We start from the raw sequence: 13,717 nt of genomic DNA, 5'->3' as shown, positions 1-13,717 counted from the left end.
ATTTTGGGAGAACATAATCAAACTTCGTTTCATTAAGAAGCTATTTTTTGAAAGTTATTATTTTTTTAAGCAAATTTGTAAGAAAGTTATTCAGAAATGTTCGTTTTTTCGTCTATATGTCACTATTTCTATACCTTAGCGATACGATATCCAACACCCTCATAACCAGACACTAAAGAAACAAAGATTTGTTATTGCTATTCCGACTTGGCTAACAATTTTTAACACATTTTAGATGTTCTCATCTCTTTTGCTATACAAACTGACAAAACAAAACAGGAAAATTCCTTGTAATTTGAGTTTGTTTCAGTGTTGATACTCTATGAATCAGATTTTTTGTATGTGTATGAGTTTTACTTACAGTTTTGATAGTATTCTTGTAAATGATCACGGCACAGTTATCAAAATTGTCATTTTAAAACAAAAAACAGCAACAATTTGTCTTGTGACATTTTGTGAAAATATTCTATTTAAAAATAGAAATAAAACAGTTTTCGCCCCAAAAAATCTTGTCAATATAGGGCAAATTGACATAATGCATTGCATTTTGTTGGTTTTAGACACCAAAAATCAAGTTGGTGGTATACTGATCTTCAATTTGAGCCCACAACCACATATGTCCGTCAAAAATTGTCAACGATACAAAACTTCATGCAAACTACTCCGCCACAAATTTTGCTTACCGGTCAAATTGACCGGTAGGAACGTTAAAGGGTTAAGTATTTTTATCTTCCCCCCCTTTTTTTTTTCTTTTTTCTTTGTTAAAAGTTTTTTGAAAAATGATTAACGAAATAGACCTATATTTTAAACAAACTACATTTTACATTTACTGTCGGATGCTGCATCATTGAATTTATTTTTGATCTTCCGTTTGTCAACATTTTACTTTCAGTTTAATAACAAAATAGGAGTTATTTATATCCTACATACAGTTCATTGTAGTTCGTTTCAAACATTTAAATCAATTAAAATCAATATTGACATATTTCAATTATGTAGTCTAGTGTGTGTGTATTGACATGTAGGCATATTAGATAACACTTTTAGTAATGGCGGATAATACGTTAGAATGTGAAGAGAAACAAGAGGTTGGTACATCTCCTAAACAACTTCGGTGTCGATTTCATGACACAGAAGATTACTCGATATTTTGCAAAGATTGTAAGGACTTCATGTGTTTCAAATGCCTCGGACAGTTACACCAAAAGCACGATTTGAGTCAATTGCAAGATGCCGAGGAAGATATTCGTAAAGAAATCAAGGTTCAGTTGTTTGAGAACAAATATTCAAATCAAATTTCTGCACTGAGTGATAAACTCTCGCAGAACAGGAAAAAGCTTGCACAGAGCGAGGAACGTTTAAAAAATGAAATTAGAACTAGTGTAGCACAAATTAAACAAAACATCGTCTTGTCAGAGGAAAACCTTTTGTCAGAATTATGTAGTACATTCGAAAGCAGTCAAACAACCCTACAAGATGAAGAAATACATATCAATTATTTACAGAATGAAATTGACAATTTTGATGTTAATAAGCTTCATGAATATACTGTTAGTCATATTACAAATATTTTGTCTGCAATGAAGTTATGCTCCTCAATGTATGATGAAACTAATAAGCAACCAATACCTGGATTCGCACCAACGATGGAATTTTCAATTGGAAAATTAGTTCAAAAGACAAGTGGGAGTTGTGACGCTTGTGTATTCCCATTGCCATCTTTTTCAAATATATCAACACAAACAGACTATTTCGAAGATTCAGATACTGAATGGTTTGATGCTGAAGACAGAGAGGAAGATAATGTAGAAGAAAGCTCATCAGATGAAATTACAGAGGAGTATCCGATAAAGTTACAAATGAACCAAGATATAAAACTTATTTCGAAAATAGTTCCAATATCTGAAAAAAACGCTTGGATAATTTCGGACCGGAAGTTGTTTAAAATTGTCGATCATAAACTGCAGGAAGATGTGTACGCAGAGACAGCTGATGATATTGCTATTTTAAAAGATGGCTGTGTCTTGGTTCTCCGTAATGATAAAACATTTATTATGAAACTCCTTCCAAATAGAAAACTAGTAAGCTTTGCAGACGTCGGTACCATTAATTATTTTCCATATTGCATTTCCATAAGAGATAATATAGTAGTAATATATCTTTGGTATCTTTCACACCAAAACGGTTTTATTAGCAGAAACAATATCATTTGGATGAACACAGATGGAATAGTAACTAAGAGTTCATTATTTTCTGAAAGTGGTAGGAGGCGACCATGCTCAATACAAAATTTAGAATTGGGTTTGTGTGTCTTACATCGTTTCAACATTGGACCTAATTTTCATTCTTTAGAGCTTTTAGATGCAAAATCTGATAAATGTAACATACTTTATGTTTTCACGGGGATATATGGGATGAATCCACAGAAAAATTTTGAATGTAGAGGAATGTGCGCCGATAACGCTGGGAACATGTTAGTATCTGATCATCGACACCATAGCGTGTATGTACTTGACAAAGAATTGAAGTACAAAAACAAATTATACGATTCAAAAAACGGACTTGACAAAACAAGGGCCATCAATCTTTTGAATGACCTTATTTGGGTTGCTGACGGAAATCAGATATTCATTTTCCCGTATGCACATGAATAAAGTCATTAAACATTATGCATAGCATCTCTGTAAATATCTTAGATTAAAGACAGCTAAGCCTACAATATATTTCTGATTCAGTTAATGCAACGAGTGTATTTACCTATTATCTTTTAAAATGCGTAACGAGGCCTTTTATACATGAAGGCAAATTTCTATATTGTAAGATAGTTACCTCGATTAAACTTTTGCCTCTCGAACAACTACATTGATACCGGTTTTATTTGATGGTTTTTATTGATATAAACATTTGCTTTGAGCATACCACGAGATCGTCCATGAGGTGTTCACATATATCTTTGACTACGTGTCAGGTTTTAAATCCAAGGACATGAAACTTGAAGGACATGAAAGCCATAACTCATCGTAAAAAGTAAAATAAGAAACATATAGTACTCATAGGGAAATTCAAAACTAAAAGTATTTTAAGAATGACAGCAGGTTAAACGAATTGATTACAACTGTCATATTTCTGACTTGATACAGGCATTTTATTATGTAGACTATGGTGGATTTGTAGATTATTGCGTTGCGTTGTGTATTTGATCGTAAGATAACTAAGGCGCTTACAATAGAACTACGTCTGCCATTATGCGTTTCTATTCAATACACCATGAACAATTACGCGACGTCACAAAGATAGTGGCCGTACCGCAAAAAGGTACGTAAATATTACCGCAATTCTTTACATTCTGGAGCCGAAGAAAATGATATTTAACTCAAATTTGAAATACAATATGAAAAATTCGTTAATTTGAAATTAAATGTCTGATCAATTGTGACATAAAATGAAATACAATCATTGTTAAAGTCTCTCAATATTTTTTAACAGTTCACACCTGAATAATTTAACACTACAAGTCTATCTAATAACCGTAGCTAATTGAACAGTCTTACATACGGGGCGCCGAATGGGACTCTTGTGGTTTTGTACTCAAAATTCAATTTTGTACGGACAAAAGTGAATTTTGTTCAACAAAAATGAGTTCAGTTTAACAAAATTTGTATCATACTACAAATTTAAAATTTTGTATGATAAAATTATCTATCAGCGGACAAAAGTCACTTTTGTCATGACAAAATTAATTTTTGTTACACAGACTTGACTTTTGTTACCTAATTTAAAAATTAGGCGACAGAAGTCAATTTTGTATTCAAATTAGTTTAGTTTGGTTTCTGAGAACTAATTTGCATACAATTCGACTTTTGTTACACAAAATTGACTTTTGTGAGACAAAATTGACTTTTGTGAGACAAAATTGACAAAATCGACTTTTGTGAGACAAAATTGACTTTTGTGAGACAAAATTGACTTTTGTGAGACAAAATTGACAAAATTGACTTTTGTGAGACAAAATTGACCTTTTGTGAGACAAAATTTGACTTTTGTGAGACAAAATTTACTTTTGTGAGACAAAATTGACTTTTGTGAGACAAAATTGACTTTTGTGAGACAAAATTGACAAAATTGACTTTTGTGAGACAAATTTGACAAAATTGACTTTTGTGAGACAAAATTGACCAATGTAAGACAAAATTGACTTTTGTCTCAACAAAATTGACAAAACTGATTTTTGTCTCAAAAAAATTGACAAAATTGACTTTTGTCTCAAGAACATTAACAAAATTGACAAAATTGAATTTTGTCTCACAAAAGTCAATTTTATCTCACAAAAGTTAATTTTGTCTCACAAAATTGAATCTTACCTCACACAATTGACTTTTGGGATTTAATTTCCATATCAGGTAACAAAGGTCAATTGTGTAAGCAAATATGTTTATATTTGCATACCTTTTAGACAAAATTGACTTTTGTCATGACAAATATGAATTTTGTCTACACAAATGAATTTTGTCTACACAAATGAATTTTGTCTACACAAATGAATTTTGTCTACACAAATGAATTGTGTCTACACAAATGAATTTTGTCATTACAAAATTGAAGTTCTCACAAAACAAGTCTGTAGCACATAGTTTTGTAAAACAAAAATTATTTTGTCATGACAGAATTGAACTTTGTACAAAACCACAAGAGTCCCATTCGGCGCCCCGTATTACATCCACTAATTTCTCCAAGGCAGAAAAGTTCATTCACTGTCATCATTTGTACTGCGTATTTCCAACAGGTAGAGCTTCACAATCGGACGATTTGTGATTCCTGTGTCGGTCTTGATAACAGCTGATCGAATGAGCCCATCCTTTCCACGAACTAAATCTTGTACAACTGCTAATTTCCACATTATACGATTTGTTTCATTGTGTACTTGTACAATGTCACCTATTTGTATTGTTTGTTCGTTTCTTCCTGATGTACGGTGGAATTCACGGAGTGACGTCAGATATTCGTGTTTCCATCTTGAGCGAAAATGGTTGATTAGTTCATTATTTCTCTGTAGATTTTTATTCAGTTTCACATGCAAATCTTCGGAAGTAACACTGTCTGTTCCGATATGTTGTCAAGTCAACGACCATATAAAAGGTGCGCTGGCGTCAGCGGTTCGGGATATTTAATATCAGTAGAAATGTGAGTTACATGACGATAGTTAAGAGTTCCCTCGATATCGATTTCCGTAGTGACACATGACGTTCCTAGTATTGCTTTAATTAACTTTTTCGGGAGACCAACTACACGTTCCCAAAAGTCTCCAAATCACGGTGCTCGGTTAGGTATGAATTTCCATTCAGTTCCTTGATCGGCAATTTTTTTCTTATCGAACAACATAATCCTTGGTGTAAATCTCCTAGCGACAAATCTTTTAAAAGCAAGCATGAAAGACTCCTCGGTTAAACCTTTAACTATCTCCAAGTGTATAGCTCGTGTAGCGGCGCCAGTGAATAAACAAATATATGTTTTTCTTAATTCATTGTGTTTTCCTTTTGTATACAAAGCTCCTGTGAAATCAACGCCGGTTACTGAAAAAGGATAATCGTAGTTGACTCGGTCTTAAGGTAGCGGTGGCGGATCGGGTGCACTGTAAAGCATTCCTGATATTTTAAGGTAGCACAATACAAAGATTTTTCATCCCCAATCAGAAATCTTTAAACTGATGTAATTCCACTCATCTTTCTTTGAATTTAATAAATGAGGCATCAAAAGAAAGAAGAATGATTTGTCGTTCAAATTGGGATAATGTCATTATGACATAATTATTACATATTACATATTATATATGCTGTTACTCTAGTTGCTTTTTCTAAAGATCTGTATCGTTGTATATCTATACATGAAATTGTCTGTGTTAAAGCGTTTGTACTTTCATCGTATGTATTTTCATCACTAACAGTAACCATCGTGCTGCAGTCTTCAATTTTCCTCGTCCATGTCGGCCAATTTTCACGATTTAAAATCCAGTGTGGACCGTTCATCCATAAGCTATTGTTATAAAGGTGTTTAGCGTAAATTCCGAGAGTTAAATAATCAGCTGGATTGTCATCTGTTGGACAATAATTCCATTCAGCATTCTCTGTTAATTTTCTTATTTCTTTAAGTCGATTTGCTACGAACTGTTTGAAGTTTTTTGACGATTTAATCCAACTAAAAACAATTTGACTATAGCTCCACATATACAAATGTTCTGTTGTTATGACTTTAAGAAGATGCCTTGCTAATCTGGCGCCGAACGTTCTAAACGAGGAAATAAAATCGGTTTTTCGGGTACTACTCTGTTTTAGCCATGACGATGACCGATGAATTTGCTGTAACTAAATTAGCACAAGCTACGTATGCTAACTGACTGGCGTCTGTAAAAATATGTAGCGACGTTTTCTCGTTAATAACTCCTTCCGTCAACATTCGTGACAATTCTATTTCGGTAGCCTCCTCGATATCTAAAGCTATTACCTGCCATTTACTTTTCAGTTCGTCGGACAAAAATTCATCCCAATCAAACTTTGTCTTCCATAAAGTCTGCATAAACAGCTTAGCAATCCGTCACAATATGCGCATTGTTTCTTCCTATTCGAGTTTAATTATTTGTCTGTGTGTTTATCGGACGGGTTTTATTTGCAGTTACTCGTTTAACGCCTGTTCTGAAATTTGCGCTAGGAGTTGCGGTTGAATACGTCTGTGTATTATCCCCGTATCCGGACTCTTTAATAGAAATTTCTTTACCTATCGCGTTTCTAAGCGATTGAATATTCCGTTTTCTCGTGTTATATTTTTTCGTACTTCATGCGGTATCTTCCTGAGAATCACCGGTATCAATAACGATCCGTACATTTTCTTACATTGTCCGAAAGACTCTAGACCCCGTATGTAAGCTTCCGATTTGTCATGAAATGTTCTCAAACTTTCTAATGTATCATGTAGTGCGGGTATATCAAGTAGTGCTCTCATATATGCATTAATGATTTTATGTGGTTTGTCATAGCGGTTTCTCAATAATTCAACTGCTTTGTGATAGTTTAAATTTATCATGGTTAGTCCTGAAATTACGTTTGCAACTTCAAATTGAAGCAATGAGTTCAAGTACGAAAATTTCTGAATGTCAGTTAATGTGTGATTGTGGTAAATCGTGGTCTCGTATGAATCCCAGAAATATTGCCATTGTAGAATGTGTCCATTAAAATTGGGAAGAGATAGCTTTGGTAGGCGATGGTTGAACTTGACTGAGATAATTGCTGACTTGTGTGACTAAATGGGTTTGTGTAAGGAACAAACTCTGGTGCGTTTGAATCTAGTATTGAAGATGTTGCTTTTGGTACGGGTTTTAAGAACTTTTTTAATTTTCGAATGTTACCCTCTAAATCTCAATAATACTCATCTGTTTCAAGAATTTCATTGATAATATCTTCTGATTCGACTGCATTTAATATCTGTTCGTCTATTGAGACTAAGGTCTTCTTTTTCTTCTCAATTGCTTCGAGCAATGTTGATACTTCCTCCGTGTCTATTTGTGAATCTCCGATGGCTTCCTCCCGTTTTTTAAAAACTTTTGTTACCACTGCTTTGTTCCCGGTCTCAGTGATTTTAATCGGCTGATGTCCATTCTCTCCGTTTGAAGTCACGACACCAATGTTAATTATGGCTTTGCGTTGTGTATTTGATCGTAAGCTAACTAATCCGTTAAAAATAGTGGCCGTACCGCAAAAAGGTACGTAAATATTAAGGACTGAACCTGGTTCTATGATTTCTCTAATCATCTCACCTGTATGACAGTCCCATATAATTCCACTATATTGACACCAATATGTTAGCAAAACAAACAAGCATAAAAGAGTTAAATACTGGTCTACAGCAGTCAACATTGTTTTATAACTTAATAAATTAATCACTTTAAACAAAACTAAATTGTTCAACAAAGAACACTGAGTGCATATAGAAAAGGTTTATTAGCAAAAATGAAATATCAAAATTGACCATAGCACAATAGTACAATGACGCCCTAGTCATACGTTTATCATCAAAAATTGATAAACAGAAAGGTTATAAAATATACCAGGACAAAAAAGACAACTTCATCACGTAACTAAGATGATAAGTATTATAAGTGCCTCGAATCTATACTTTGAGACCGTCATGTTGTATATGTTAGTCTTCCAATGAACCTTTTTAGAAACAGGACAAAACGTTATTTAACACAACTTTGGCTCGTCAACGTTTAATCAGACACTGGTAACGTGTTATAAAGTCTGAGTCGCAGCTGCAAACTCGGGATTACTGAATAAGTTTAAAAATACATATCCCATATGCAATTGAAGTTGATATATTGCTGATATGGTTGGGAAAATAGATAATTTCAAAATTAAAACAAAATCGTCTCGCTTGTCAACAATTCAGATGAGTTGGTGGCGGTTTTTTCCTTCTTATTTTTAACGGTAATTTAAGTAAGTCTTTGGCTTTTTGTCAGAAACAAATTTATTGTTTTAAAATTAAAACCTTAAAAAATAGACCAGCACTTCAGAGTCTGAATTTTACACTTTTGTTAATTTACCTTCATTATAGAATTCATAATTAAAACTTTAACTTATTTAAACATTTGAGAATGAAGATGGTCATGATGAACCTGTTGTAGAATTGTAAGAAATTAGACTGTACATGAAGAGTTATACAATGAATTCAACCTCTTCACATATCCTAAAAAAAAACTACATTCTCACCTGGATTCATTCTGTGATATTCATTCCTAACATTTGTCATGTACAATTCATAATTATTCTCTTACTTTGATTTTAAATGACATTACTATAGATGTAACAAATAACCGAACAATATTAACACGTCAATAAACTATAATCAACTATAATAATCAGTTATTATGTACAATTTGATAAGCTCACTAAATCGCACCGAAGATATCACATTTTCGTAGACTCAAAAAACAAAAAAAACGAGTGTCTAAATCTTTCAACGACAAATTTCGGAAAACAGGCAAATTTGACATTATGGAACTATTGATGAAGTTTTTACTAGAAACAATCTCATCCACATGTGACAAAGAGTTTGGCTTTTAAATAAAAATCTTCATCCCGTTTTATAATAATAAGTGATAATTATCTACGTAAACCAAAAAACAATATAACTGTTCATTAATTTATAACTTAAAGTTATCTTCTTTCGTTCTGATTGGTAAAGGGACAGTTATATTGATAATTCCATTCATTGAGATAAGATATATTTGTAATGAAACATTCAATTTAACTACAGTAAAATTAGATTATGTCCCTTTAACCGTCTCTAAATATCATGACATAATATAAAAATCGGAACCGATTACCAATAGTTATCAAAGGTACCAGGTTTAATACGCCAAATTCTTCAGTATTTAATGTAAGCTTTTCCAATGACGTCAATACGCGTTTAAAAAATCAGTTGTTTTTTTTTTGTTTTGTTAAAAAAAACGAACCGAATTTCAATATGTTGATACTAGACTAACATGACTAAAGGACATGCTTCCGTTCTACTTGAATTTGTAAACTAGGCTACATTATACCTTTATCAGGATTCGTGTATGTAGCAGTATTTACCTATCGATAGTTTTTGCAATATACATTATGCACAATACAAGAATTGGGATTCTTTTACTGTAACTTATGTAACATTTGTAAATCAAGGATATAAATTATGTTCGTCATTAGGAAGATGATTGTGCAACACTTATTGATAAGTTCAAACTGTAAATATACTGGAGCAGACAGAAAATACTTGTATAAAAACGGACTATCTTATACGGTTTGCATTTGGTAGTGCATGTTTTGGATTTGAACGTACCTAATGTAGGCGGATAGTGAAAAATATGTTGTGTGCACTGGACTTCGTACACGTTATTCTAAAAAGTTCTGGACTAAAAATTAGATTTATCTTTTTAAATTGCATCTCGGCTTTGTTGCTTTCACTTACATTATGATATTATTATAACCAATTCAAGATAACTGTTTTGTTCATATTTATAAAAGAGTTTATTTTGTGAATAATAAAACAGTAGTGTCGACGCCATATCTTTTTCTTCTCTCAATCTATATGGAGACATGCGCCATTTCTCATCGAACTCTTTATTTATTATTTGGATTACTATAAAGAGTTAGAATCCTTATAGTTAAGCGGTTAGGTCAGGCTATGGCAGAGTTATTGCCGTTAAATGACATAACGTTTGCTATAGAAATCGATTTTCTAACACTCAAAAGACCGATTAGTTTTTGTTGTCTAGCAGCATAGAGGAATCTTTAGATCGAGATACAATTATATCCAGTGTCTTGCTAAATTGGGTTATAAAACAATTGTAGCATGTGTAGTGAGTCACAATTACTTTTTTTAGCTTTTGGTAAATTCTACCCTGTCAATTTATGTTATCAAATTTGTTTATTATTTGTCATAAATTTTGTCATAATTTTGTAGAATATCGCATTTGTAAGAATCTTGTTATTTCTTCTTACAGGATGGTTTCTTTGATGATTTCCTATTCTGTATTGAAGACAAACAGATATTTCTTCTTATGTCCCACCTAGAGGCATTGTGTGTTTGTCTGCGCGTCTTTCTTTCGTCCATCCGTTTGTCTGTTCGTCCGTCCGATTCGCTTCAGGTTGAACTTTGAAAGTTTTTGGTCATTGTAGTTTTTGAAGTTCGATATGATATGATTTTTTCTTTTTAATGCTAAATTAAAATTTTGACCCATTTTTACTTTCACTGTATAAAGAAAACGATAGTGCAGTGGGGCATTCGTGTTTTGTGAACACATTCTTTTTGTCGTATCTTATGATGCAGTTTGTAATTGAAAGAGGATCAAATTCTTTTTTTTTAAATGAACATGATAAAGAGTGTGTTTGTAGTTTATTTCTTTTGCATTAGTCATGTTAGTAGTATAATTCATTATTTCAATAATTTCGTTTGCTACAATAATGTTGTCATCTTATAATTCTTTCTTCGTTGGTTGAACTTATTCGTGTATTTTCTCAATGAATAATGAAGTAGGTGTGTTCGTATGGAAACAAGGTTCAATCCACAGTCGCGTCAGACGAAATTCTTTTTAACATGTTTCGGCTACTTTTACACATAGCAAGCAGAATTAAGAGTACATAGTATGTGGCAGCAGAGAATATTATTTTAACGTTTTTTTGTTGACTCTTATTTAGGGGACTTACTTTATGCGCGGGTAGAGCAAAAGTTTTAAACCCTTTTTTACGTAACATGTATAGCATATATAGATTTTTCAGAAATTTGGCAAACATGTTTGTATCCAAGTTACAAATAAATGCGTTTTCAAAGATCAGGAACTTAAAACTAATAGGCAGGAAATACATTTAAATGATAATAAGTTGTTTTTGTCCAGAACATGAACGTTTTATTCCTCCTTGACATATCACTTGGTCAAATTCTTCGTTTAATTCATTGAATTTTTACAACGTTGTTGTAAGAATTCAACGTTATATATACATGTAGTTAGTGACTTACATGTCACTCCCGTTCTGGGTGATGATATCTTAAACATCTTCAATAAATCTAATGCGTTACACCAAATACTGACAATGAAGCATTAACTTGTTATGTCACTAAACTGCATGACTCTATCGAAAAAAAAGGAGATTATACACGGAATTTAATTGGTGTTATGGATTTAAATCGTAATTTATTAAAATCCAACACTATGTGGTATGTTATTCACAGTTGCGTTATATTACACATTTCTAATTACAATACTGTTAAATTAATGATTATACTATTTGTATTATACTGAAGTATTTTTATTCGGGGTCATCAAGGTACAGCTTGATATTGAAATGTATACTCATTAGGGTTTTTTTTTTTGACGTATTGTTGATGTAAACACATATTTTGGAAAATGTTCTATTTACTCAAATTTTAACAAATAAAGCATTTTGATCTATTTCCTTTGTTTTTTTGTTAAATTTTGTGTTTAGACGTAGAAAAAGAATGTCGGTGTGGTTAACTGTGTATTAGGGTTAAGCGTCATATAATTTATTATTTATTTAACTTTTTTGCATATTGATAAATCGTTATTTTTAAGTCATCTATCATACAAACAAATGTTCAATATGTATTTCATTCTAAAAAAAACTAATAATAAATGTCTTAACTTTATCCCTAATGCTAAAACGATCTCAGCTGTGTCAGTCATTCACGAACATACAGAAACAAAATGTGCAAAAGTACGAATATTCACCTGAATAACATTATGACAGGTATAAATAAAGGCAACAGTAATACAATTGTAGTATACTGCTAATCAACCTTTTGTTTTACTATTTATTATGGCCTCCTATTTCCAATGTTTTTAAATAAGTCTGTAAGTACTCATTATGTGGTCTCGAGAAATTAGGCGCTAATGGTTTCGTCTCCAAAAAGAATTGAGTCGTAAATAGGATCAGAAAAAAATGTTTTTCAACTTGTTTCGGCTACTTTTTCAAACAGAAGAGTAGCTACATGTATGCATATATTTATATAAAATGTAACAAAGAATGTTCTTTTCATTGAATGAATTAATAGATTTTCTTGCTGACTGGTATGTAGAATTCCCGGATTTGTAACTCGAAGTTAACACCACCAACAATTCGGATGGTCAAAGTGGTAGCAAAAAATGGTCTCTCGTTGAAATAAATCGTTGTGTTCTTATCTTTACCAGGACTTAATACATGTATAACTTGCTGCTAGACATATGTATCGCTCAATCAATCAATTTGTGTATTAAAGTTTTGTTATGTGTCGAAAAAAGGGAAATCAATTTTGAATTCAGCATCATCTTTCCTGTGTAAAGATGCAATGCATCAGATATCATGCAATTCACGCATCATAATCTTCGGGACAATAAAGTCGATGAAATTTTAAATACAGCCCGTAACAGAGTAGTGATCGAATTCGCGTTTCTTTACCGTGATTATAATTTACATTATCGACCAACTTAGTTCAGAAGTGACATAATTTAATTTTCTTCATCGACAAAATATTTCATGTCCAACATGTAAGTTTTCATTGTTTAAGTCGAAGTTTTTTTAACACAGTAACACATTTTTTATAATCAACCTCTATCATTGGCATTTTTATTTTAACGGCAAAGGATCAAATACGGGATCTCCGAAATTTCTATCATTTGTTACGAGGAAATCATTATTCAATCGAACATATGTCTTTCTTCATGACAAATATTATGAAATACAAAGGAGTTGAAATGATCAAATACTTTCGAACTGACGGAAACAAAAATACATAATCTAGAATGTGTGTTCTGTCATAAACAATGGCTTCGTCGTGCGAATCGACGAGATCATGTTATATGTAACTGATCTTAGCTGTAGAAACAGTTGGTGCGACCTCGATAAATTCTTCATCAATTTAACATAAGCGATAAATATTCATGACTACAATGATAATGAATTTATTGGAGTCACATCCACTGTTTCTACTGTAAACATGAACTCGTCGGTTAGTGCAATGAAGACACTTTTAAAGATTGAGAGATTGTTGGTTTATTCTTTACACCTTCGAGATATTAATATTATTTCAGTGTTTATTTAAAGTTAAATTCATTTTCAAATCTCTTCTGTGAAAAATTGTCGAAACTTCAGTTTAAGATTTCTGTGGAAAATTATATATCTATTCTATAGTTAGG

The 13,717-nt window shown here is 32.2% G+C and overlaps 1 protein-coding gene across 1 annotated transcript; it reads left to right on the top strand.

Annotated features, from left to right (window-relative positions):
* Nucleotides 1-1,049: 1,049 nt before the first annotated feature.
* LOC134687763 (uncharacterized) lies at nt 1,050-2,654 on the top strand. Its single transcript, XM_063548220.1, has one exon. The coding sequence runs from the start codon at nt 1,050-1,052 to the stop codon at nt 2,652-2,654; it is 1,605 nt and encodes a 534-aa protein (XP_063404290.1).
* Nucleotides 2,655-13,717: the final 11,063 nt, after the last annotated feature.

This window comes from Mytilus trossulus, chromosome 10, assembly GCF_036588685.1.
Source record: "Mytilus trossulus isolate FHL-02 chromosome 10, PNRI_Mtr1.1.1.hap1, whole genome shotgun sequence".
Lineage (NCBI taxonomy): Eukaryota > Metazoa > Mollusca > Bivalvia > Mytilida > Mytilidae > Mytilus > Mytilus trossulus.
Note: the sequence above shows the minus strand (reverse complement) of the source record. Positions and strands in the feature narration are given on the sequence as shown.

Bases quoted from the DNA above. Each gene is read 5' to 3' on its own strand.
- LOC134687763 (XM_063548220.1), top strand. From the start codon at position 1,050: ATGGCGGATAATACGTTAGAATGTGAAGAGAAACAAGAGGTTGGTACA.